The sequence below is a fragment of the Onychostruthus taczanowskii genome, unplaced genomic scaffold (assembly GCF_017590055.1).
Source record: "Onychostruthus taczanowskii isolate IOZ18803 unplaced genomic scaffold, ASM1759005v1 scaffold6, whole genome shotgun sequence".
Lineage (NCBI taxonomy): Eukaryota > Metazoa > Chordata > Aves > Passeriformes > Passeridae > Onychostruthus > Onychostruthus taczanowskii.
The window spans coordinates 8,243,743-8,271,682 of record NW_024503679.1 but is presented as its reverse complement, the minus strand read 5'-3'; the positions used below and the strand labels follow the sequence as shown (position 1 = coordinate 8,271,682).

General features: G+C 38.2%; 1 protein-coding gene across 2 annotated transcripts; it reads left to right on the top strand.

Annotated features, from left to right (window-relative positions):
- Positions 1–27,940, top strand: SECISBP2L (SECIS binding protein 2 like). 2 transcript variants are annotated; one of them, XM_041418409.1, is made up of 18 exons: positions 1–167; positions 9,327–9,505; positions 10,066–10,390; positions 10,507–10,642; positions 11,033–11,262; positions 11,349–11,373; positions 12,127–12,242; positions 13,883–14,014; positions 14,534–14,617; positions 15,430–15,597; positions 15,747–15,888; positions 17,484–17,653; positions 18,736–18,868; positions 19,815–19,977; positions 20,665–20,885; positions 21,531–21,685; positions 22,174–22,393; positions 23,376–27,940. In XM_041418409.1, exons 1-18 carry the CDS (start codon positions 150–152, stop codon positions 24,047–24,049), a joined length of 3,291 nt encoding a protein of 1,096 aa, XP_041274343.1. In that variant the 5' UTR covers positions 1–149; the 3' UTR covers positions 24,050–27,940. The 2 variants fall into 2 exon arrangements, with proteins under 2 accessions (XP_041274343.1, XP_041274345.1); XM_041418411.1 differs by having other exon boundaries at positions 7–167; positions 10,510–10,642.

Below are 27,940 nucleotides of genomic sequence, written 5' to 3'. Positions count from 1 at the left end.
AGCCGGTCCCGGTTCCCGTGATAACCGCGAGCGGGGCCGGCGCCGCTCCGGGCGTGTGCGGAGCGCGGCGGGGGAAGCAGCGCCATGGGGGAGGCGGCCCGGGCCCTCCGCCGCCCTCATTAGAGCCGCCGCCCGGCGCAGCTGGAGCCATGGACAAAGCGGACAAGGTACGAAGGGACCGCGAGCAGCCGCGGCGGGAGGGGGTCTAGTTCGGGCGGGGAGCGGAGCGGAGCGGAGCGGGCCCGGCCGTGTCAGCCCCGGCAGGGCCGTCAGCAGCGGCGAGCAGCGCACGGCAGGGCGGGGCGCGGCTCGCGGCCTGCGGGGGGGGGGGCGCTGGGGACCCCCGGGAGGGGCACCGGGACCGGCCCTGAGGAGCCGCCGCCCCGCCCCGGCGGAGAGCGGCCCTCGGGAGGTGCAGAAAGGGCGTTCTCCGGGCTGGAAGCGGGAGCTCGGTGTGTGTCTGCCGCCGCCGTCCCCTCCCTGGGCGGGAGGCGTCAGGCCGCGCCCGGCCCGGCTGTCCGGGGGAGCCGGGATCCCGGGAGCGGCTCCCCTGGGAATTCCGAGGGAATTCAAAACTCGGGTCTGTTCTTCGCCCCCCTGTTCCTTCAGGCTTTGTTTCAAGCTTAGGGAAGTATTGCAGTTAGTGACATTTAGTTTAAGCCTGCCTGGTCGGTGGTAGAGGCTCGGTTTCTTGAGGAAGAAACAGGTTTCTTTGAGAACTTAGCAACACAATCGAGGTGTCACTCTTGTTGATTTCTGTAAATGTCCCCGTCGGGTTGAAGCTTTCAGTGGTAGGGCACAGCTGATGGTCTCGTAGCTGAGTGGGTGTAGCTCACTACTTCTACAGGTCGCTATATTTTTTTCTTCCGTATTAAACTTGGCTTTGTGAGGTAAACAGTTTGCATTATTCTTAAGAGCTTTTATAAGTGGGTATGAAGAAACAGAAGCAGGGACTTAAGAATTTGTATGATTTGTTACATATGTGCAATAAAACATTTCATCATCAGGAGGTAGTTCTAAAACATGTATCTGAAATGAATGATGTCATCTGTTAGAGCCTGATATTACGTCTAAGCTTCTGTTTCAGCAGAATGTGGTGAAAATTGGTGATTTACAGTTCTTTGTTTCCTAGTTTTCAGCTTTGGTGTCTCCAGGGGTTCTAATCGTAGGGTTAAGGAATAAAATAACACAGGTTCCTGTAGCAAAGTAGATAATGACTAATAATGTACTCTGTAAAGATAACACTGCTTTTCATTCTGTACATGTACCTAAGGAAGTTTGTGAACAGTGTGTCTTATTACAGTCTGGCTCCCACTGTGGCTTTCTAGTGTGGTAATGATTTTTTTTTTTTTTAATACTTTTTATTTGCCTTCATGTAGAAAACCTGATCTTATTCTGTAAAATTTACATTTGTCCAATTCGTAGTACTTTTTGCTTTAAAATTTTGGATTTTGGTGTGGTGTTTTTTCCCCCCCTTTGTTTAATCTGCGATTAGTACTGCAGTGCACTTGTGAAATATTTATTCCTTATTGCTTGAGCTCTTCTGTACTGGAGGTTCACACGTGTCCTTATCAAACCACTCTCTTTTCATCTGTCAAATAGTTCATGAAAACGGAGAGATATGTTATTTACAGGATAAAATGTTGACTCTGAGTGTTAACTAAGTGCAGTATTTCAAGTTGAAGGTGTAGGTAAGCTCTGAAGCAGGAATCATCTTGTTTATTATGTTTGCAGCACATCAGGTCCTGTTGGTTCCTTATCCCCTAGTAAGGCTTCTAGGCAGACAAATAATTAATACCTGATGAGTTTCTAAAATGATTCAACAATCTTGTTGCTTTTGTCTGCTCATTATACAGTAGCATCTTGATTAGGAGACTCCTAGATGCTTTGGGTTTGACCCTTTTGTGCTGTAAGAATTGAATGTGATCATTTGTTACCAGTGTAAGTGTTTGGTAAGGTTGCATCAGTTTTGGGAGCCATTTCATTTTTTCTTTATTTGGGCTCCTTTCTGTGCCTTTACTGCATGACATCTGATAAATGAGTATTAAAGCCTACAAATGTGTTAGCAGTACTCATTCTCTCCTTCTTTTCCCTCAGAATGCTCTCTCAGGCATAGTATGGTAACTGTATGTGCTTATAGGAGTAACTACTGTGGAATTGGAGTATGAGCAGCTAGGACTATTGTGTTAGCATGGTAATTCAAGAGTAAAGGAAGATCACAAATGCTTTTGATGGGTAAACAGAGTTTTGTGGTGTTGGCTTAGTGATTCAGTATGAAATTTTTTGTTGCAAGATCATTTGGAGACCTAATTGATAAAAAATATGTTGCCTTTAAGGTTTCTGTTACTTTTTTGTTACCTAATTTCTGATATGACTTCTTATGATATGCTCAGTGATATTTTGGCAGCTGACATAGATAAAAATGGAGTAAAGCTGCTTAAACTCAATTATTTTATGATAGGAGTAGTTGTAATTTTTGTAGTGGGTGTGTAAGTTTACTTCTGTCTACACCAGAAAAAAAATTTTCCCATTAAAAAATGTATGGGTTTCAGCAGTTAAGTACAGGTTATTTTCCTACAAGAGAGAAAATTCAGCAGGTGATGCTCTTTCTGTTTAAGCAGAATATGACAGAAATCTGAAGAGAAACAACTTCCCCTTTCAAAGGTACTGCTGTGCTTTGATTTTTCTGTCTTATACTTTTGTCTTGCTCTGTGATTAAGACAGTTGGTTCCTTTGGTACAGTTGAGAAATCAGGTGAAGTTGCAAAATCAGTGACCTGTGTTTTGTTTTAGTATTGCTTAAAGACAGCCTGTTCTGCTTACCTCTGCTATTCGTGACCACTCCACAGGTGGCTTGATAATATGATTGTCAAAGGAGTAGATCTAGATCAATGCTTTGTGCTCTTTTATCCTGTCCAGTTTCCTTCAGTGTTTCTTACCTGACATGGCAGATTTTTCAACTGAGGAAAACTGGAAAATGCCTGGTTTCCTGTACATTGCTTTCTTTTGAATCTTGAAAGTGCAGAACAGTTTTGGATTTTGTGAGTTTAGTGTTGTCTTACTTTAGAATATGTTCTTTGGTGAATTTAAATGTTATTGATGTGATTCCATGAATATCTTAACTGTTTGAGAACAAAGTTATTTATCATTGACTAGTTTGTGGAGATCAGGAGACTGATTTGCATAAGTAGGTTGGATTAATCCTTTTAGTACACTGTCTACAAAGCACTCAAATATTACTACTTCATTTGGGTAGCATGAGTTTGGAAGTCTGTACTATTAAATGCTCTAAAGTAGGTAAGTGAAGAGGATCCTTTTGGTAGCTTTGTTATGTCTTTGAACAAGCTCTGTGTGAGTATTAAAATTTAGTTCCCCCCCTTTTTTCTTAGAATACCCTGGCTTTGAGTTTAACCATGCCACCTTGTTGTATTGTGCCACTTGCGTGTTTTCTATATATAGGTTAAAATGTTAAATATTTAGCTTTGTTATGTTCTGAACATGACACTTAATCCTGTGAAAGGGAAGAGAATTATGCACGATTCCCTTTTTATGAGCTGAGGGAGAAGGGAAAGACTCACTTAATAGTGTATTTGCTTTAAGTGCTGTGTCGAAATGACTATGTTAAATGTAAATAGGGAAGATTAAATTTTGTGCTTTGTTAAATGGCTTGCTGCTGGTGTTTCCAGTTGGACTGCATATTTACCATTCCCGACGTATCTGCCACTTAGAAGCAACTAATTATAGAAACAATGACTTCCATATTTGTAAAGTTTATCTTAAAATAGATGAACTGTGACTTGCCTTACTACTAACACAGCGTTTAAATGATGAAATCCAGAATTCAGAAGCAGGATTGTTTTTAAAAAAAAAACAAAACAAAAGTTTGAGCTATGTTTTTATTTTACTTTGGGATGGGACTTCTTGTTTCCAGACTTTGAGACAGTAAAACAGCTGATTTTATTATAGCCCTCTGAGATGTGGCATCTGTGTCTATTTTCTCACCCTGTAAATAGTGAGATTGATATCTAAGCGTTCTCCTCTGAGAGCAGGATGACAGAGGTCCTATTTAATGGAAAATGCTGAATGATATTAGGCTACAATGAACAAAAACTTTTCTGAGATGAAATGTACAGTGCTATAACTATAGAACAAAGTTTACCAGTCTGTTCCTGCTTGTGTCATCTTCTGTCTTTGCAGCTGTTGATGACTACAGTAGCTTTTATATAGGAAACAAAGGAGCTCTTCAGTATATGTGCTGTCTTGAAAGACTTGTAATTGTTGGACTGAAATATGTAATGAGCTACTGCAAAACGTTTTGTAAATTGAAACTAGGGATATCTACAAAAGAGGCTTCTGTCTAAATCTTGGTTTCTTTTGAAGGGGTGTGTTTCCATTAATAGGCGGCTGATTGAAAATCTGATGTTTCAGCATGACTTAAGTTTATACTTAGAATTGAGTTTGGTTATCAAAGGTTGATTTCAATAAAGCTTTGTTTGGTTTTGTGATGTGAAAGGTTGAACAAACATGAAGAAGTTGCGGTCAAAAATAAGTTTGGTGTTGCAGTATTTTCAGTGTTTGCTTTTAGATGGTGTGATCAAGCCACGTAGTATTTTGTACTATGGTCTGATCTTGCATTTACTGGTGGCAGTGGCAAAGCACTGATTTGTTTTAGAGGATGCAGACTAGAATAAATCTCAATACTGTGAGAGCAATTAAAGCATAAGCTTGTATCACAAGTGCTCTGTTGTAAGGATTAGGGAAGGTGTATCAGCCTTCTCCCAGATCTTTTTGTGTTTGACAAATCTTTCTTGTCTGTGGTTACAAACCAGTGGCATGATCAGTCCTGTTTGTGCTGTTCGTGTGCACTTGGCACTCCATTTGTACTGTGTGGGTGACATCTCTGAGGAATTGTGTTCACACATATTTGCATGCACTTTGTTTTGTGCATTTTCTTGTTTGCTTCTGAAACAAAAAGGAGCTTGTCTTGTGTTCTGGAGTTTACTTCATTTGTTATTGCTTGCATTTTCCCCCTGAGTCTTAAGCATGTCAGTATTTAAAAAACCAAACCCACCATCAAACTGCTTCTTTGCCATTTTTGTTTCTGTAGCTCACCAAAGGAGCCTTTCCTGTTAGAAGAAATTATAAGTTTCAGTAAGAGACACCTTCTGTTTGTCCAGTGCAATGAGAAATTAGCAGCACCTTTACTTGAGACTAAATTGCTTGATGGTTCTTCTTTTTGTTTCAATTTTTCTGCTTACACTATGAAGGAAGGAGGCCAATTATCAAAAAGAGGAGGTACTTTGCTGTCTGTCTTCACCGACATTTCCTCCTGGCTGAGAAATCTGTGGTCCTAAAAAGATCTGCCAAGATAGCTTTGGACAAATTACCTAGCGTTGCTTTTTTGTTTCCCTCACTTGTCCAGTGAAACCACTGGCCATCTGTGAAATGTGCTGAGATGTGGGGAGAATCGCCCTGCAGAGTTGATTCTGTTGATGGTTTGGTTTGGTTAGCAGTCTGACCTGACTTAGTACATTTGTTTCCCCTTTTTGCTTTAATTTTGGTAAGTTTACTGCCCTCATCTGAACACACAGGCTGTGTAACACAGAACTCTTGAAGTATTTTTGAAAGACTGGTAAAATGCTCTAAGGAAGCAATATGTTGAAGTTAATTTAGTTTAGTTGGTGATACACCTGAGCTGCCTTTGGTTTTTACCCCAAAGTGAAAATGGGGCCTTGTTGTTTAATGAAATGTATAAGTTATGTGAGAATTGGACGTATTATGCTTGCAGAATGATTTTGAAACACCTGTACTGAGGTTTCTGAGTTTTCAATTGCTGTTTTGATGAGTTGGCATATATATGTGTGTGCATTACAGAACAAAATGCAAAATTTGAAAACAGGAGTTTGCCCTAAATCCTTTGCCAAAACAAGTTTATTGAAAGGATTAAAAAAACCCAGCTGCCATAAACCAACCAAACCTGTAGGTGCAGACTAAACTGCGCAAGAGAAGTGTTTAAGGTATAATGCATGTGAGAGGTATGTGAAATACAGTTTTGATTCCTTTAAATAACAGACACTCCCCGAGTTCTGTAAGCAAAAAAAGGATTTAACTTTCAAATGCACCCATATGTGTTTATGATTACAAGATCTGCTGTATCTTTATTTTACCACTGCAGGTAAGCTAAACTTGTTTTGAGCTGCACAGAAAATGATAATTAAATATATCAGGTAATTGCTCTGTCATAGCAAACGTAATCATAACCTGTATAAGGGACTGGACAACAGGAAAGGAAGAATTAAAGTTGTCTTTCTAGTCTGGGCATCTCTGAATTGTTTGAACCTGATAAAACCAAGCAGAATAATGTGAATTATTTTCCTAAAATAATGAAATTACATGATAAAAGTGTTGAGTCTTGTGGAGGTTTTAAAATAAATTTAAAACAAACAAAAACCCCAACATACCCTCTTTTTGCTGGACAGATTTAAATAGGTCAAATTTTATCCAATCCACCTTGGATGTAAAAGTGAGGTAGGGATTCTCTTTGAGAATTGACAAGACATATTTTGCTGTGGCAGCCTTGCAGGTGGGAATCACTCGCTTCCTGCTTGGATCAGTTACAGCTCCGTTTCTAATATCTGATGTGAAAGACTGTTCTCTCACAATCCTAATAATGAGTGATGATATAGCACAATATCACATAAATCATTGTCATGTCATCATTCTGCAAGAGATTTGTCAATAAAGAATGAATTTTGTATTTTCACGTAAATCTCCCAAATAAGGGAAAGAGCAGACAGCCACATAAGAGAGATCCTTAAAATGGGAAATCTGGTCCCAATATGAATGACAAATAGAATGTTTTGACTATTTTCTGAGCCAGTACCAGCTTATTTTTAGTATCTTGGCTAAAGTTCACTTGGCATGTTGTGGTAGGGTAGTGACCAGCAGGTTAGGAATAGTTGTTTGACAGTTTCCAGTGTTTCCTTAGGAATACCACATTTATAAAACCCTCATCCTAGTTTTACTGCTGTGTGTTCTGTGGTGAAGCACCCTTGGTGTGTTCCTTTAACGTTTTGATTGCTCTCTCGGTTAGAGCAGGGTGCTAATGACGCTGAGATCGTGAGTTCAATCCCCCTATGGGCCACTCATTAAAGAGCTGGGCTCGGTGACCCTTGTGGGTCTCTTCCAATTCAGAATAATCTCTGATGTAGTTTTGTAGGCCAGCCCATAGGTGAATTTATTCTTAAGCAACTATTTTTGCCTCACAGCCTTGAAATAGCATAGAAAAAACCCTCTTAGCTTTCAGGGAGGGATTTCAGTGTTGGTATTTCTGGTACTTATTATGTGTTCACTGTACATAAACACTTTTTAAAAAAAATTATGAGAAGTTTTTCTCTTGTGCTGAGGAGAATGCCTTGGAGCTTTGCAGAGGGGTAGGCGAGTCACAAGGCAGCTGAGGGATGTGCCCGAGGCCAGAGGAAGCTCTGGGTAGAGCTGGGCTTGATTTGTGTTGCACAAGTTGGGTGCTGCAGCTGCCCCACAGCTTTTCCTCTGAATGGAGCTTCAGGAATTGGATGAGTTACTGTAGAGGAAAGGAGTGTTCACCCTCTACTAATGATAAAGAAATGCATTTAATTGATTTGAAGGTAATTGTTCTGCTGTAGCGCAGATCTTGTACAGCAGGAATGATACTTCTGTGTCTGTGCTTATAGAATCAGACTGCCCTGCAATGGAATGGACCTTAAAAATTGTTTGGTGCTAAACCCCTGCCATGGGCAGGGACACCTTCCATTACACCAGGTTGCTCAACTCCCATCCAAGCTGGCCTTAATGCTTCTAGGGATGGGACATCCCTTCATATATTATAATCCATCTATCTATCTATCTATCTATATATGTATATAAAAGTCCATAGTATGGCCATACGCTTTTTCAGAACAGTTATTAAAAAATACTTTCCTGCCAAGAACAGTGTATCTTGTCAGTTTGAAACACATTTTTCATCGGGACAACTGTATTTTCAAAAAAACTTTTGAACTTGCCCTTCCCACCTCTTCCACTCCGATGCTGCTAAACCAATATGGGATCTTATTTAAGTAGAAGTTTTGGGGGCTTGGAGATTCAGATATTGGGTGGGAAGGCTGTCTGAGGCTGTATTGTGGATGTGACACAGAGCATAGGCATGGAGTGAGAAGTGTGTGGTAGGTGTTGGGCTATTGCTATGATACTTCCAGAGCTCCCATTTAGCTGTTTCAGCTCCTGTGGATGTTCTGGAAGTGGTGGCAAGGATATAAGACTGTCCTCAGCAAACCTTTAGGATTTCATTTTTCTACTATGAGAGCATGTATTCATACAGGTTATGTGTCACCTTTGAGATTATTTTGTAGGCATATGAAAGGAAAAATGTCTGGAGTCCTTGTCTGCTTTAGAAAAAAAATCTTCTTAGGATTTGATACTCCATGAGGTACTAATCTGAAACACATATAATTAAGCTGAAATCTTTGTACAAAAAAAAAGATTATGTTCATCTGAATGTAAGTTATAGTGGAATACAGAACTTCAGGGTTCTTTGGTTCTGCAGTTGTCTTATTGAATACAGCATTTTTTGTTGTTGGCGTATAAGATGCAACTATGTTGTATAAAACCAAAAATGTGAGCAAAACCATCTTAAACTAAGGATACCTTCAGGATTGAGAGAGACCTTTTCTTTGAAGGCACAGTTTAAAACTTATGTCTAAGCCTTCTTCATGATGACCTTGAATCATAATGTTTTAAAGTACATTCAAGTTGAGCGGATAGAATGTGTGGGGAGGGTTCTTCTGTGGTGCATCATCTCTTAGCACTTAAAGTGCAGCTTAATTCTGAAAAGTCTTTTATAATTGCCCAGAAACATGGTCAGTTTTGTAGAGCAGGCCAGTTTTGTAGAGCATTACTACATATTCCATATGTTGGTTTTACTTCTGAAAGCCTACACAACTGTGCTCCACATACAGTGCTAATTTGGTTTCGTTCTGTGCTCCGACTCATATCCTCTGCAAGATCTGGGCTTCAGTCCCTTTTAAATTAATTAGTGTTTGCATTGTGGTTGTAAAGGTTAAAACAAATGCTAAATGTTAGTGATCTGTATTACACTCTGCATTGATTGGAAGGATGCAATAAGCACTTGCCAACTGTTTTTCAACTCTCTTGGTGTACTGCAGAAATCCTGTAGCCTTGTCATCCATTTGCCTGCTGTTCATGGTTCTTTGTGTACAACTTTATGAATCTAAATTTTCACAAGCAATTTATGATTGTAATTAATGAAGACGTTCTTTCTTTTCTCTTAAGAATGTCAAGCTGTCAGCTGAAGTAGAACCATTTATTCCTCAGAAGAAGGGTCCAGAAACACTAATGATCCCAATGGCGCTTCCTAACGATAGTGGAGGAATTAATGGCATGGAACCAACTCCAATCCCTAGCTACCTGATCACTTGCTATCCATTTGTACAGGAAAATCAATCCAACAGGTAATAAGTGATCTTCATGGAAGATGATCTGGTTTTAAATGTGTTTGAACTTGTAGGCTTGAGAGGAGTCAGTGATTGTGAGCTGTATATTAAGGTTTTTGTTCATCATATTTAACCCTTCATGTAGGAGGAGGAAATTTTTTTGCATTCAGTCTTTTATCTATATTCTTCCCTTTGCTTTTTTCCTGTCATATTCTTTGTTGCCTTTTTTTTTTTTCCTGGCTACAAAGGTCTGGTACAAATTCCTCCCAAAGTCACCTGCTGTGCTCTTGGATCATCTAGGGCAGTCAGGAGGGTTTTTTGTCTGAATCTCTGAATGAAGCAAAGCTTTGGTGTCCAGCTTGGGTCCTGCCATGGTGAAACAGGGCATGGTGCCATGTAGCTGATTCAGTATTGTGTGTAACTGTATCCAGTTTTCTTCACATAACTAGTGAAGAATATGTTGAGTTTAGGAACTTATTGTAATAGAACTGTTATTTTTGAAGGGGGGATCAAGGCTTAAATTTTCTTTGAGTGGGGGAAGACTTACTGAGCAGTTTTCTTTCCTTTTTTTTTAATAGGCAGTTTCCATTATATAACAATGACATCAGATGGCAACAGCCCAGCCCAAATCCTGCAGGACCATACCTTGCTTATCCTATAATATCTGCACAGCCACCTGTTTCTACAGAATATACTTACTATCAGCTGATGCCAGCACCATGTGCTCAGGTCATGGGTTTCTATCATCCTTTCCCTACGCCCTATCCTGCACCCTTTCAAACAGCAAATGCTGTAAGTACAGTTACTACAGAATGCACTGAGCGTCCCAGCCCGTCAGGCCAGGTCTTTCCATTGTCCACTCAGCGGAGCAGAAGCAGTAACAGGGGACCAGTCATGCAAAAAGTAAGTCTGCTTTTGAATAAGATAAGTAGAACTGTTTAAAGAAAATGTCTTTGCAGAGGAAGCACATATCTCATTTTTTAACAACTTTATTTTTTGTGTATGGCAATGTTTGAAAGCAGCAGCAGCTACAGATGCACATAAAAAGTAAACGTCCTCCAGTGAAAAATGTTGCCACTCAGAAGGAGACCAGTTCATCAGGTCCTGAGAACAGATCAAAGATTGTTTTGTTGGTTGATGCATCACAGCAAACAGGTAATTTTATTTTTAAGTTCTGGGTGTATGAAATAACTAGAACTACGTGTCAGTTGTCATCTTTTCTAAAAGAGGGTGGACCTGATTCAGATGCAGGTTTTAAGAGAAGTCTTTGCAGCTCAAAAGGATAATGAAGAAAAGGTGCTGATGGTTGCAGATACCTTCTCAGTATGTCACCTTATAATGTTGCAGTGACATGGTACTCCTGCAGAGACTTGCCAACTCTTGAAGGAGTTTGCTATCAATAACAGTTGGACCTAGACATAATTCAAATTCAGTGCTGGTTTAATGCAATGACTGGCTTTTTGTATTTGTTTTTATGATGCGTAGCTTTTTCGTGTCTCTTACCAATTCCTGCACAAGTAATTTTATTTTTGTTGTTTCTTGAAGACTTTCCTTCAGATATAGCCAACAAGTCACTTTCTGAGAGTGCCTCCACGATGCTTTGGAAGTCCAAAGGCAGGCGCAGGAGAACCTCTCACCCTGCTGCAGAGTCCTCCAGTGAACAGGGTGCAAGTGAGGCAGACATTGACAGTGACAGTGGCTATTGTAGTCCTAAGCATGGCAATAACCAGGCTGCAGCTATGGCTTCAAGAAATACAGATACATGTGCAATGAATGTATGTAAACATAACTGAGTAACTTAACTATATTTGTTGCCTACAGACGAATTAAGTTTACTAAATTGGCTTTTTTTCCTTTTCAGGTTGTAGAACCATCAATAAATACAAGTAAGCATTGCCTTGACTGGTGAGCTGTTTAAAATTTGGCTGGGTCACATTTGTATTTTTGTTTTACATACCTCTTGATCTGCTTCAGCATGCTGCTCTAACTGATCAGATACTTCTGGGGATGCATCTTTACAGATTTTGGTGATTTCCAACCACCTCCACTAAGACACCTGTTACTTGCTGAATGAACAAGTATATAGCTATCACTAATAATTTATTAACAGCTGCCTTTCTTTAATGGGTTAAAAAAAAGCTAGAGACTCCATTGGAAGCATTCAGACAAAGCTGTGCTCCTGTTTAGTTCGTCCTCAGGCTTCCTTACCCTTTTGGGCTGCAGTTCATACCTGGTTAGTAACAGAGCCAAGGAGTTCTCATTCTCTATTTCAGAAGCACTATCAGTGCTTTTTTAGAAGCTTTACATATACCATGGACAAATAGTTGGATTAGTCTGGTGGTAGTAGGTGATGCCAGGGACTGCTGTTTATGCCTGGACGGAAACTGGTGTGGACGTGAACCTGAGATTTCCTTTCTCAGTGCTTTGTGGTGATCAGTTCTTGGCAGCTGGAATGTTCCATAAAGGTAACTGCCAGCATCTGAGAATAGCTACGGAAGTCAGTGTTGTTGCAGGAGAATTAGACTTTCTCCAAGAACTTTATTTGTATCAGGATTGTGTTTCTGGCTCTGGTGGCATATGAATCATTGATATGTTCTGGATACTAATTCAGTTTTTCATATCTGGCACTTCTCTTTCAGCTGGTATAGGTTGGACTAATGTAAATTCCCAAGCAACTCAAAAAAAACCTTGGATAGAAAAAACTCCAGCCTTTTCTAGAGGTGGAAGACAAGCTGAGCAAAGAAATAATCCACAGGTATGCTGCCAGTGGTTCTCAATTCAAGTATTCGGGGCTTTTTATAATATGGGAAAATAAGGAATTTGGAGGGAATTATAAAATTAGCATACAAAAACAATTTAATGAAAACAGTATAGAAACTTAACTTTCAAGTCTAGTTGCTCGTTTGCACATTTCTAACTGGTGTGTTAAGTTAGCTCTATATCATATATATATAATTTAATGTCCTTGACAGTTCTGCCTGTAGCCTGTGCTTTATCAGTATCTACCTAGGAAGAACATGGCATATATAAAGCAACCTGTGAAATGACGATAGTGTGGGTGTAAAAAAGTTCAGTTTTTGACCCACCTATTCACACTTCAGAAGAAAAAAAATTCTCAAACTTTCTAAAAGATTCTGATGTGTTGGTGAACTAGAATCCTGTGTTCTCACTCCTGTTGTCTTCAAAACTTCTTAAAATTTACATTAGCATACCATTTTTTAAACATTTTTTATTATTTCTTAATGGCTTAGAATTATTTTATGCTGAAGCTTGAATATCTTTCTGTGAGATTTCCTTCTGTTAGGACAGGGTTTCTGTTATTAGTATGTGAGGAGAAAGGAGAAGATGGCCTTCCTAATTTTGAGAGGTTTTATTGGGGCAGGTGATCCAGAGGGGTACAAAGAAAGCTGAGATATGTATCTTTGTTTAAAAGTAGGTTTTGCTTGAACGCTGTTATTGCAGACAAGAAATCTAAGTTCCAAGTGGGATCTTTGTATAAACATGCCTGTTTGTGCAAACATATGTGAGCCAGCTTGGTCTGTTTAGGTTTTTAGATGGAATTGTTAAATTGTCTCAAATCCTCCTGTTTGGTAACTGTGGGTTTATTATAGAAAGTTTGTGGATGCTTGTATCTGGCAGTGTAGCAGTTCTGAATCTTTTTATAACCTGCTGTCAAATCAGAGGCTTTGGAACCACTATTGTTAGCTTATGGCATTGGGAGAGCAGGAAGAACCAGACTTTCTTTCATCCAGTCACAGTTTAGACTCTAAATCTGGCAGTTTTTTAGATATTTAAAAACAAAGCTGGCACTGAAAGTTTTAAATGAGGTTGCCTCAGCCAAATTCACTGTACCTCAAGGCAGAATTGCCCTAGAAACTATTTTCTGTTGAAACTAAATTGGTATGAGGTCTGTAGGAAATTTTCTTGACAAATAGGTAAGTATAAATATGATATTCAAGTCATCCACTGGTTTTTGCCAACTACTCACACATGGGTTTGCACCAACCTGTCACATAATAAACAGAAGAATGCTTATACTATTATGCTGCTGTGTCTGGCCTTTAGAGAATTGTGTGCATGGGCATTGTCATAAAAAATGTGTTGAAAATTTGGCCAAAAGAAACCTTCTATTTAAATTACAAATTTAAAGATGAACTGTCTTGAGGGGAAGGAATAATCTGGTACTGTCTATAGAATTTTTGTGCAGGTTTTAAAGAAAAAGACAACCAAAAACCACACCAGAAAGCACACCCTCCCCCCCCCCAAAAAAAAAAAACAAAAACAAAACAAAGTACAATTTATCCTGTAAAAATTGTACCTAGTTGCTAATTAGCAGGGATGAGAAGGCTTGAAATATTGAAATTTCGAAGTGCCAATCACATGTGTGTTTTTCAGCCTGGTTTCAGATGCAGAGACCACAGCACATCTTCAGAAAGAATGCAGGGTTTGCAGAAACGACACGAAAAACCTTTAGCTACAAGCCAGACGAGCAGAGCAGAGCAAAGTCCTGAACCTCTGTATTTTGAGGTACTGTTGTATGAAAACTCTTTCCACATAGTAGCAGTGCCCGTTGTAGGTGGAATAAGTGATGTTCTCAATGGGAAGTTACAAAACATCTGGCTCCAAGAGGTGTACAGTCACAGTCACTAATTTATTAGATGATCCCTGCATCGTGTACAGAAAGAGACTTGTATTTGGGTGTTGTGGTAAGTGTAGTAATTTAGCACACTGTGGTTGACAATTAAATTAAATAAGCAGCCTTCAAGTAACTTTTTCTGTTCACTTGTGTTTGCTGGCTTATCCCTTCTAATTGTAATAGGATTTTTTATTTTGGTGTAAAAAAAGAAAATTTTTCTTAAAAAAATACTATTTGGATGCAGAAATGCTTTCCTAATTCTTTATTTTCTGTTAGTGTCACATAATCCCTTCTAGTTTATGTGGGACTTAGAGATTCAATTTTGTTTTTCTACCTTAAGCAATTTCAGTTGATGTTTCTCAGGTGACTTGGGTTCCATCCTTTTTATTCTTAATTTCTGTATTGTTTAGGATGAAGATGAGTTTCCAGAGCTAAATAGTGACAATGGCAGCAGCAAAAGTAGTAGCATCCAGCAAAAGATTTCACCCAAAGTAGTAAGTAATTATTTTCTTTTGCAAAGCATTGTCTTTTGAGACTATTCAGTTTGTGTAATTTTTTAATGAATCCCTGCTACAAGACCTACATTGCGGTAATTGTGATGATCTTGGGGTGTTTGTGTTACCAGCCTTGGATGCTAAAAAAATGCCAATTAAAATAAGTGGTGAAGGGAACCCATCTTAAAAAAAAAAATTAAAAACTTGAGGATTTTTCTCTTTTAAGGAGATTGTAAGATACATGTCACAGACACTCAGTGTCACAGACTGTCCCAGGCTGGACTGCTGCATCATGATGCTTTCATGCAGGCATCTCATAAAACTGTTAAATCTGCAGATGTCAGTTTTTCAAAATAATTACAGTTTGTGTAGTTTCTTTAATTTCATACAGCTTTAAGGCTGTGGGAGCAGTTGTTGGAAAGGTACTGTTTTTCAGTATGTGATCTGCTTAAATATTTTGTTGCAGAACTGTGCCTGTAGAGTGCTTAATCGGTTTGGCTGCTTTCCAGGAAAGTCAAATCCTATGTGAAATCTTGGGGAGGGAAAATTCTTTATTTAGTAATCAAGTTGTAAAACCTTCATTGTAAAGCCATCATTGGAGCTGAATACAATAGCTTTCCCATACAAAAATTAAATATAAAGAAGTTCTATTAACTTGCTTATTAACTTGTGTCATCTAGCTGTAATTAATTAGAATGTCATACTGGTGATCAAAACCTTGGGTGATTTGATTTCTGAAATGCCCCATACTTGGTGGTCTGTAGAGAAAGGTCTTTTAATTGTGGGTTTTTGCATTTTGTTTAAAATTCTAGTTGGATGACTTACCAGAGAATTCTCCAATCAATATAGTCCAAACTCCAATTCCCATTACAACCTCTGTACCAAAGCGTGCAAAAAGTCAGAAGAAGAAGGCCTTGGCTGCAGCACTTGCAACAGCTCAAGAGTATTCAGAGATAAGCATGGAACAGAAAAAGCTTCAAGTGTGTAGCACTGCCCTCCCCCAGCACTTGCTCAAGAGGAGGATTATTTACCTTTTGCTCCTCTTACTCTCTAATAGCAGTAATCCTTTGTAAAGAATGTTGCAGGCACCATTTCTTTGTATTTATTCTATGTGATGTTCCTGTTGTAGGAGGCTTTATCAAAAGCAGCTGGAAAGAAGAGCAAGACCCCTGTTCAATTAGATTTGGGTGACATGTTAGCAGCTCTTGAAAAGCAGCAGCAAGCAATGAAAGCTCGTCAGATCACCAACACCAGGCCTCTCTCATACACAGGTATTTCTAATGTGCCTGGCAATGCCTAAATACGTTTTGTGCCAACATGAATGTGGTAGATCTGAGCATCTTCAATGTTTTTGTTTCTGTCAAGTTTTAGCTTTTGAATATAAGCGTGGTAAAAACCTGAGAAGATTATTTTTAATACATTTCTCAATAAATTACCTGTGCTATCATCCTCTGAGCTGCAGTACACAATGGTGAAAATCCAAAGCCAAATGTCTTTTAAGAAGATCTGCTATTCAAAACTCAATTGTGTCCTGAGAGTAATTCAGTGCTGAAATAAATATGTGAAAGGAGCCTCTCTACTAAAGATGTTATAAAATACTCCATGAAAGAGAGGATACCTTTGACTGTGATATGGTGGGATATATCACTAGGATGTTCTTCCCATTTCTGCTGTTTATAGTTCAAGGTCTCCTGACCCAAGGCTTACTCAAATCAAATGTTTCTTAAACTGTCTATTGTTTCTACCATATTTTTACCATCCATAATGTCCAGTGGCAAGGAATTGTAACCTTACTACATCCTGTGTAGAGAAGCTTTGCTTTCTGCTGTGTTTTTTGGGGATGGAGATCAGTATTGTGTTTTTTTGTGGTGCAACTCAAAATTTTGTTAGCTTTCACAGCCTTTGTGTTACAAAGACTGAGCAGTTATTCCCTTCTTTCCTCTTCTGATTCTTAGATGTCTGTCAGGTCTCTGAAGAGTCCTAGTCTATATTCCTATTTAATCTGGAAATATCTTTTCTGAGAATCCATATTTCTTTTTCTGTACCTTTGTGTAGTTCTACTGTATCCTTTTAAAAATAAGATCAGACATACACAGATTAGGTTATAGTTCCATCATTAATGTATACAGTGGCTTAATTATGCTTTTTTGCTATGTCTGTATCAACACAACATTAAATTAGCTTTTTTAATACTTGCTGCCAAATGCAGAATTGACATTTTTGTAATTACTTATTATAACCCTGCCAATCTGATTCCTAAGCTCTTGTATGTAGCCTGGAGTCCATCATTATGCACATAGTTACCATTTTCTTTCTGGTGTGTTGGTTCCTTTACCTGCTTTGAGTTTCAGCAGTGTTCAAACATTAATTCAAGTTGGCAAGGTTATATCAAACAAAGCTCAGCAAAGAACTGTTGGCATTTCCATTGGAGACAGCACTTGTTTTATTCTTCCTGGCAAAAGATCCACTTAACTACATGCTGCACTCTCTCATCTGTTTTGTCCTGTCAGCTATTCAAGTCTTTTAACAACTGGAAATCAACATTTGGATAAATATTTGCAATTTATCTTACCATAGTTATCTAACTAATAAAGCTGAATGTAGTCTTTTGAGAGAGACCCCTTACCATTTATTTAAATAATTCCTGGAATCCACAGTTTCCCAAAACATGAGGCAAAGTTGAAGAAAGCTTAAAACCATCTGGAAGCAACAATGTCTGATGATGTAATTTTCCTGTCATTATGAACTGCTTTTTTTCCAAGGAAGGAAAATCTACTTAGAGAATTCATCAGTGGAAATTCTGAAAACAGTGTTGAAATAAAGCTGACATGTCTTTTGGTGAAACTAATATCTATCTTGTATTTAGTTGGCAGTGCTGCTCCCTTTCATACCAAAGAATCTGCCAGCAGAAAGTCCTTAACAAAGGGACAGCCCTCTATGGGTTGCCTTAATCCTTTGGATTCGACTGCCCCAAAAGTGAAAAGAGGAAAAGAGAGAGAGATTGCAAAACTGAAACGCCCTACAGCACTTAAAAAGGTAAACGTGCCAACCTTGGAGTGTTTTGACCCACACTCATACTTCAAAAATAATATTAAAAAAATCTGTTATCTTCTTAGTTGAGGACTAGTTGCCATGAGCACAGGGCAAGGGAATTATGAGCTTCTGCCTCTAGTTCTGCTGATCTGATGCCCTCTCCTTTGGATCTAGACATGTAACATAACTTGTATATCCACATAATCAGTTGAAGTTAATAAAAATGTATCTCGATACAGATTGCAAGTGTTTTCTTTTTTTAACTGCAGGCAGTAGGGACACATGGAAAAGCTTCCATAGTGTTTTCATGTGGCTGATTCCTAGTCTGTAGTGCAATTTAGTATGCTAACCTTAGTTTTTCTTACTCCTTTTTATAGAGATGGGAAAAGAACTTGAAGCAAACCCAAAATTTTTGAGTAAGCTTAGAAATAATTAATTGCTTGTATATATCTATATTCATGCAGTTATAAATTAGGTATGTGCAGAAGGCACAGAGTATATATGTGGAGATCAGAAGGTAAAATATTAAAAAGTAAGCCCTAAAAATGCAGGCCTTTTTCTGACCTGCCTGTCATCTGAGTTATAGGAATTCACCTGTTCAGAAAAGTTTTCTAAACTCTTTGTTTTCAAGGCTTTTATGTTGTTGTTATTAAAAATGATAGTAATACCAGTATATCCATGGCTACTTACCTTTGCACTTTCCCTTCTTTTATAGAAAGGGTTGTCTTTATTGAGATGCTCATAAAGATGAGCAGTATGCCTGCATAAGGTATTCTTTTACAGGCATGGGGATGAGGAATTGTTAATAAGTGAATGTTATGTATCAGATAGGAAGCTGTACTATTATAAGTACTATTTATGTAGAAGTGTGTGAGTATTGAGTATACCATCTATAAAAATGCTGCAGTGAAATGCTCCTTGTGATCAAAGAGGAAACTGAAATGATTTCCAGGGTTTCTGTCCTGGCATGATAGGAAGGTTCAAAACAACTTGCTTAAGTTTGTGTTATGTTCAGTGAAAGGGATGGTTTTATTTACAGGTATGTCTGATTTTCAGATGCTGACAGCTGTTGGTTTTGTTTCTAGATTATCTTGAAAGAGAGAGAAGAGAAGAAAGGCCGTTTATCAGCTGACCACAGCCTTCTGGGTTCTGATGAACAGAAGGAGGCTCATTTAAACTTGACTGCTGACCAGTCTCAGGAGCTGGCCTCTCAGGAAGGTTGGTCTCTGTCTAGAGACAGCTCCCCCTGTCATATTTTGTATTTCTCTTCTTATGCCACACAATTTATAGATGTTATCTCTTAGCTTTTTTTGACTTTATGAAATACTAGCAATTTAAACCCTCTTCTAAAATGCTTTGTCTGTCCCTCAGTTGTGGAAGGTTCAATACACTGTGGGTTCTCAGTACATGATCTCCATACAGCATTTTGATTATCATCTGAAGTGGATGTTCCCACCACATGTCAGAGTTGATAGTATTTTTGATAAGCAAGCAAAATGTGACTCTTGCCAACCATGCTATGTTGATCACAGTACTTCTTAACGATGAATATACTGAAAGTTTTCCAGATACAGAAGTTGCAAACTGTAAAGAGGATTTTCCAGTTTGTTGAACATGTCAATCAGCTGCAATTTCCGAGTTGTCAATTTGCAGCAGCAGCCCTGTACAACTGAGAAACTCCAGAGAATTTTCAATGTCTTTAACTTGTTTGGGGAAATGGGAGAAAGAGGTGTCTGTCAGGATTCTGCATGTACTGCTTTGTAATTTTTTCTTCTGAATGACCTGTCTGTCTAGAGTGGGAAAATCCTAGACATTCTAGGAATAATTTAGTTGAGTGTTTTATATATATAAATAGTAAGGAATTATTGGAAGAAGTAATGGCATTTATACAAGTTTTTTCTTCTGCTTCATTAATTTCCCAAAGTAAGCTCAAGATATTAAAATATTTCTTATTTATCCAGTCTGTGCTGTAAGGGGTGGATATGTGTTCAGTTTGTTTTCTCCCCTTTCCCCTACCCCTTCAGAAGGGGAGGGAAGAATCATGCTTAGTGTTTTCAAAATGGAATTTGGACATAGTAAGGGAGTGATAACACAATGTGTGGTTCTGTTTCTTTCACATAAAAAATGTATTTTTATTTTGTAATGTTTAAAAATTGCCTTTCAGAAACTGGTCTGAGTATGCCTAGTGATACTTCACTTTCTCCAGCAAGTCAGAATTCTCCATACTGCATGACCCCAGTGTCACAGGGTTCACCTGCTAGTTCTGGAATAGGCAGTCCAATGGCATCTTCTGCAATAACCAAAATTCACAGCAAGAGATTCAGAGAGTAAGAGTTTTGCTTTATTATGAAAAATTTAAGGCTTGCATTTCAGTCACCTGTGGGTAGATTTAGTAGACTTAAGAGCTTAATGAACATAAGCTTCCCTTTCAGGAATAGAAGGTTCTGCAAGTATTTTCTTTTTTTGCCCCTAAATGGATGGCTTGTGTTTGCACACAAATGTGTGTATATATGAACAAACCCTCACTTGAGACTTTCTTTCATTGCCACAGCAAATAAGCAAGGTGGGAGTCTTCTCTGAAAAATATTCTTTGAAGGAAGGCTGTGTATGCTTTGAATGGGAAAGGAAGGACTACTTAGGAATGCTTAAAAGACTGTAATAGTACCTCTTAATGTGTTAGGGCTGTTTTATTAATGTATCTTTGTAATGTACTAAATTAGTAGAAAACAATTGCTTTCAGCACTTATTGCAGTATTTGTTTGTATTTTTAATATTTTTTGTTGGCTTTTTGAAGTAAAGGATTTTACTACAAGTACAAATGTTTTATGGATGCGTTTTTAACTTAGTTTGCAGTCTGATTTCTAAATCCTTTTAATGACTTTAGTAAAAAAGAATAACTGTTCTGAGGAAGTAAAATTATTTTCATTTGCAAAAAGGCTGGGTGAAACATTGGTTATGCTAATATTTGTGAAGTAGCAATGCTGACACTTGTCAATGTTGTTTTGAATTGACAGATACTGTAACCAAGTTCTAAGTAAAGAAATAGATGAGTGCGTGACTCTGCTATTGCAAGAGCTTGTCAGCTTCCAGGAACGGATTTACCAAAAGGATCCCACGAGAGCTAAAGCGAGGAGGAGACTCGTTATGGGGTTACGTGAGGTTACAAAACACATGAAGCTAAACAAGATCAAGTGTGTAATCATATCCCCCAACTGTGAAAAAATTCAGTCGAAAGGTACAAATGATAGAAACAAGTGGTGCACTTGGCTCTTTTCAGTTTTCTTGTGCTGATTAAATGTGTTAATTAGCGAGCTTAGAAGCATTTGTTACTATGTGTGATGTAACATTCCTGACTCCAACTGGGTAATTGCCATTCCACATTTATTCTTTTCTGCTCTGTTCTGGAAGAAACTTGTTCATGAGGGTGAAAAGCTTAAAGAAAAATAGATATTGTAGAATTGAAATTGACTGCATGTTACTTCATTCTGTGTTCAATGCACCTTTCAGAGAGTCCTGAGCTCTGGGTGCTTTTTAGTAAGATTCCTTAAGAGGAATGTGAATTATTAGTTAGTCAACTAAAGCGTTTTGCCACAACCAGAGGCTTCCTGAGATAGGAGAATAGCAAAGCTCTGCTTAAGAAAAGACCTGTGAAGCTCTGGTTTGTGTGCAGGACTAATAGAAAATACAGAATATCACCTTCATCTGTACTCATTCACTACCCTTGAAACGTATTGTGTGTTATCCTCTGGGACATAGGAGCTGCTGATGTCTGTATTGAAGTTTTACTGGCTAATTGCAGTTAAAGTGGATTAGAGAGTTGTATCATGCCATGTGATGACTTCAAGTGACTAGATATCTATTTAAAATTGCTTTCTTCAAGGTGGACTAGATGAGGCTCTCTATAATGTAATAGCCATGGCACGGGAACAAGAAATTCCATTTGTCTTTGCTCTGGGCCGCAAGGCTCTTGGCCGCTGTGTGAACAAGCTGGTTCCTGTTAGTGTTGTGGGTATCTTCAACTACTCGGGTGCTGAGGTGAGTAATTCCAATCATAGAAGTGGCTTGAGTAAACAGTTATGTAGTAAAGAGTTGGTTTGGCATTGGAGCACACCTCATACACCTTTGATAATAGCCCTGACCTGATCTATATTACGGTGTCTTTTTTTTTGAAATTTTTTTTTCCTCTCAGTTTTATGGTACTGAGAGACTGTGCTGAAACACTTTGGTCACAACATTTCATTGTAGATTTTAAACAGACTTAAACTGTAATCTGAAATTCTCTGGAAAGCTTAAGAATGTAAGAAAAACAGTATCCTAAAGTATGTCCATCTCCTCAAAGTTGCATAAACCTGGAGTGGTGTTTTTCATTATTTAATACAGAGAAGAAATAATTCTCTAATAAAGTTGAGGTATTTGGTGTTAATCTTGAGGCTGATATGTAGTGTACCTTGGACTGAAAGGAGTAAGGTAAAGTGAAAGCTATTAGTAAGAATTACTGCTGATAAAACTTTGTTTGTACTTAGGATCTGTTTAATAAGCTGGTATCCCTAACTGAAGAGGCCAGGAAAGCCTACAGGGACATGGTGGCTGCAATGGAGCAGGAGCAGGCAGAAGAAGCCTTGAAGAATGTCAAGAAGGCCCCGCATCACATGGGTCATTCTCGTAACCCTTCTGCAGCAAGTGCTATCTCATTCTGTAGTGTTATTTCTGAACCCATATCTGAGGTCAATGAGAAGGAATATGGTAAGTAGCTTAAAGTTACCTTTGTAAATAGAAGCTGAGGTTTTCCAGATGTTTGTTGTGAAATGTAGCTAAAGATGCAACCCTTCTTCCTAATTCACAGTATTCTACAATATCCAGGGGTAAGAAAAGATCAGTTAGTTTTCAGTTAATTTCATAAGTATTTTTTTTCCTGAAAAAGTATAGAAAATAGTAATTTCTAATGCTCAGAAGTGTTATAGGTATCTAACATCAGTGGAGGTGGCTTCTCCAGTTTTATTGAAGTGTTTCAAAACTGATAGCACAGAATTGATCATGTGACTGAGGAAGATCTGATGACAGCAGGAACTAAAATATGAGGTCTCTGAAGACTGGACATTTTTAATGTAGCTTACATTTTTAAACTTGAGGTGGCAGTGAGGGATTCTACTGTGAGCAAAGGAGAGTTCATTTATCCAGTTGCTTAAGCCCAGATGAAAAGGAATATAAAAGGGAGACTACTTGTTAGAAGTCAAAAGCCTTCTCTTTTATTTCTGCTCTGAGAATGAATTAAAGAGAATGCTGTCTTCTTAGTGAATTCTTTTGGCTATCTTAAATTGATTTCAGGAGTTAAATATTTTATATTTAAATCCTTAAATGAGAAATCCTTAAATGAATGACTTAAGATGGTGGCAATTTTCTTTTAATTTATACTTTAGAGTAATCTCTTTGACTAGTCTTAGTGCTACATTTGGTGTTTACACAGGAAACTAAGTGGCACAAACTCTCAACTTTGTAATGTCTGCTTTAGGGTACTGTAAAAACCCAAAGTTATTCACAGCTCTTTCTATTGTCTCTCCTTTTCCCTTCTTCCCCTTTTTTTCTAGTAGAAATTTTTCTAGTAAGCATAGAATAATATTAATATTAGCTCATTTTGCTGTTTAGGCTGTTGTTGCATGCTCAGGAGAAATATTTTTATGTGCAAGGAATTAATGTTTCCTACTTCAACTTCTTTCAAAATTTGTAGAAACAAACTGGAGAAATATGGTGGAAACATCTGATGGGTTAGAGACCTCTGAAAATGAGAGAGAATCTGTGTGCAAGGCTGCAGTACCAGAAAAAGCTGGTAATGGCCAAATGGAAAAAACCACTCTTAATAAGCAACCACCTCTGGCTACAACTGGCACTACCTCAGCAACAAATCACGGAAAATCCACCCCAGGTGACAAAGATGAGGTGAAACCAGATGACAATCTGGAGTGGGCCTCACAGCAGAGTACAGAAACAGGATCCCTGGATGGCAGCTGCCGAGATCTTTTGAATTCCTCCATGACCAGTACCACCAGTACTCTTGTGCCAGGAATGCTGGAAGAGGAGGAGGAAGAGGAAGATGACGATGATGAGGATTATGCCCATGAACCAATTTCTGTAGAAGTTCAGCTTAATAGCAGAATTGAGTCTTGGGTTTCAGAGACCCAGAGAACTATGGAGACGCTGCAGCTCGGGAAGACCCTTAGTGGTGCTGAAGAAGACAATGCTGAACAAAGTGAAGAGGAAGAAATGGAGACCTCAGAGCAGGCTGACCCCATCACTGATGGGGAGGAATGGACAAATGATAAGCACGCAAGTAACACTCAACATAAACCCACCATCTGCAGTTCTTTGAATAAAGAACACACAGATTCCATCTATATGCCCTAAAAATAAGCAGGAACTCAGGAACTTTTTAGAAACTATATTAAAACTAACTGTTGTAAAGGTTGCAGCCATTATTCCATATGCTTCATCTCAACATTTTGCACTGTTAAACATTTAATACTTGTATTTAATTCACAACAATATTTTTGTAGCTGTCTGTTACTTTTTTGATTTAAAAACTATCTTAGCTCTTAATCAGTATTGATTTCCCAGATTAGAAACTGTGTGGTAAAGTTGTCAGTAAGCATTCATTTGATGTTTTGTAAAAGGAAACATCTTGTAACTGACCAGTTCTAAGAAAAATTCTTTCAAGTTGTGACTTCTAAGCTTATTTTCAAACAGGTAACCTACATTAACACTGACCAAGTACCAACAATTCATGCTGGTGGTGTAGTGTTATACTAGGCCTGTCAGTGTATTTGGCCATGACTTTCTCATTCTATCTAGAAATAAAATGAAAATTTTGATTCTCTTTCATGAAAAGCTAGAAAAAGCCATTTGCAATCTTAATGAGAATTAAATAGTAGAGAAATTGTGTGTGATTCTTATGCTAAGATAGATGCAGCTTTTTAGTTGATCTTGGTGAATGCATCATTAAAAAGCTGCTGATAGCTGAAATGGTTACAATAAGCTATAATAACTTTGATTCCAGAAAAACTTTAAACCAGAGGGATGTAATTAATGTTTTGCAGGTTTTCTTTACAAGGTAGAAATATTGCATTAAAAAGAAAAAAAAACAACAAACAAAACAGGAAAGAAAACAAAAATTCCCCATTCTCTCTGCAGTTGCTGTCTGCCAAACCACACTAAGTGACTCATTAACCATACTCCCTATTCAGGGCTTTTAGTAAACTGATGACTTCCTCTCTCTCCTGTCACTTACCTCAGGAATGCTGTTTGGCATTTTGTATTCTGCATAACACTGCAAAAAGCAAGAATAATCCTTTAACAGCAAGTGTGAATGATGTGGTGGCTAGCTCTGCATTCGCCTGCACGCTGTGATCCTGGCCAGGATGTATCTTGAGAACTACTGCTGAAAACTTGACCTCTTTGGCTCTTCTTGCAGTTGTAAGAGCTTTAGGAGTTGACCTCTAGATAGAGAAGAAAGTAGTTATTCCAGGAAATGAGGAAGTGCCCTGTAGTTTGGGGAAGTATTTCAGTGGTCCTGAGGTAAAAGAAACAAAAATACTCCCTCCCTGAAATGTACGTGTGCTAGAGAATTGTTCTGTGTTCTGTCCTGAATACTGAAGTGAAATGCATTAGCTGGTGATGAATTTGTTTCAGACTGAGGATGGAGTGTGTCTAAACCTGGCACATCAGGAGTCTGTTTTCCATCTTTGGTATTGGCAAGGGATATACTGAAACTGCCAGCAGCAGGAGCTTCATCACACGGGTAGCCAAAGAGTAACTCATGTGAATAACACTTTCATAGCAAACATGTTTCTGTTAATTTCACTTCGTTTTTCTTGATCACTTGTATCAAAATGCATGAAAAGCCTCTGGGTAGGCTGAAAACCACAGGAAACTGAAATTAGCTGAGTTGGGTGTTCAGTCCACACTTAGGAACATGGGACCAATGTTTATAGTAGTAGTGATGCTGGTGTTTTAAGTTGCCCTGGGAAAATAAGACTCCAGGTTTAGAAGTCATCTAGCCCTGGGATTTTGGATGCTAATGACAATAATAGAAACTGTGTATTATGTAAATAATGCTTTGATAGCTATAGGCATAGCAAATGCTATGTAGATAAGCAGTGTAGAGAGCTGCTGTGACAACTGGCTGTTCTGTCACGTTCTTAGCTCCTTAGTGTAATCTTCCTAGGTGTTAGAACAGGCCTTTCCTATTTCACAGGAAAACAAGGACTAAGGAATGATGCCTCCTGAATGTTAAACCTTTCACTGCCCCCATGGCAGATTTCTACTGTCTGTATGTTTTAAGAGTTTTTGCTTTAGGACATGACAGGTGTTTGAACTGCTGACAGGCAAAACTTGCCCTTGGATGTGTAAGCACATCTCGGCACAGGTGAGATCAGTGCATACACTGAGGGCAAAACTTAGCCAGAACATCAAAAAACAAAGGTGTTTGTAGTTTCTCCTTTAGCTTTTTCAGTGCCAGTGATTCAAATAACTTTTGATCTTGAAGTATTAACATCAGAGGCGCATCTTTTTATATGTCTTTCTGAACTTGGACTGTCATTTTAAAATTTTCTGACATTTCTATCAAAGAAGTCTTGTAATATTCAGCCCGCTATTTAACTGCAATTTTGCTACAACTTTAATAGAGTTCTTGAAAGTGGTACAGCACTTATAATTATCTCTCAATTTGCCAGCAAATAAGGAACTAGTTTCTTTTTAAAATGTGGCAGATCACCCTTAGGGGAGCAAACTGAAACTGAGTAAAGAAAACTGGGTTTAGTGCTTCCTTTTTGATAAGCTGGGAATAAGCAATAACTGTAAGAATGAAATTGCAATTGCTTTGGGAGTGATCCATTTGCGTCGGAAATTAGGGAAGTTCCTTGCCACTTGAAGCACTTAAGGAGAGTATCTCACTGTGGTAATTTTGGTTCTATTATCAGCAGAATTTAAGAAGAAAGCATACAAATGTTCTACAATACCATGATTTTTTTTAAAAAGTAGTTGAATTTCTATTTCAGTGTAAAAGTGTGCAGTTTATACAGGTTGTTACTGTCCCCATGAAAAGATGTTTCTGTAGTTATAGGTGTATAGATATTTTTGTTGTGAAAATAATTATTCGGGAAACAAATCTACTTTTCTTAAGGCATTGTTTATAGAAATGATTTCACCACTTCCTTTATCTGGTAAAATCAAAAATAATGTATCTGTGGTAGGGGTAGGGATCTTTAAAACTGATAGAGGTGGCTATGTATACAACCTATTTATATAAATACTCTTATGTATCTCTGTCAATAATAAAACATGGATTATAAATCTGTAAAAGGGAAAAATTCTGAAGAACTTCAGTCCTTACTTGGACCAAGTAGCAATGTCTGATTAAGGCAAAGGCCCTGATCCTGCTCACACATACTTTAGAGTGTTAGCGCCACTGGCTTAAATTGGTGGCCTGTTTATCTGCTTAAGTTGTGTGCAGGCTGTTGTGGGATTGAAGCTAAACGGTGACAGAGAGTATTGACCTGTGTTTTAAAAATTCATATAGAAAATGTTCAGTAATGCACTTGTTGGTGTTCTTCTGGTAAAGCTAAGAGGTGTCTTTATGGGTGGGTGGGAGCTTACACAATGTGGTGGTGTCCAGTTCTTTAACACAAGCTTAAATTTTAATAATGTTACTTTAAATATGTATGTAAAAAAGTATTATTGTTTGAAAAGCTGCTGTTGCTGAAACTGTCATTTAGTATTTCTTGTGAAGTTGTGCCAACTAATGAAACTGTTCAGTTGATTTCAGTGTCAGCCATTTAAAAATTAGACATGGCAATTTGTTAATAGAACAAAACCCAGCAGAAACAAGCCATAGAAACCAGGAACTGGGGGGTTCACCCTGCCACACACAAGGAAACATGAGAATGTCTAACCCAAAACTTCCTCACCAATGAATGGTAATGCTGAAAGTAGAAACCCAGTTGGCACAGCCCACGTTCTAAATGTTCATCAATAGTTCATATAATTTACTTTTAAAATAGACTCTAATAAGGAAAGCTGTTTAATCTTTAATGTCTTAAAATTTATAGTAATATTTAGGTTAAAGTAGTAGAAAAACCATTATAAAATACAATATGAAGGGGTTTGTTCCATTTCTTTTTTGCTGTATGAAGGATAACTGTTCTGTCTACCGTACTTTTTGGAGTAATAACAGCTTTTTTGCACTATGTAAATACTAGTGGGGATTCTTCCATAACTAATAAAAATGATTGTAGAAATTTA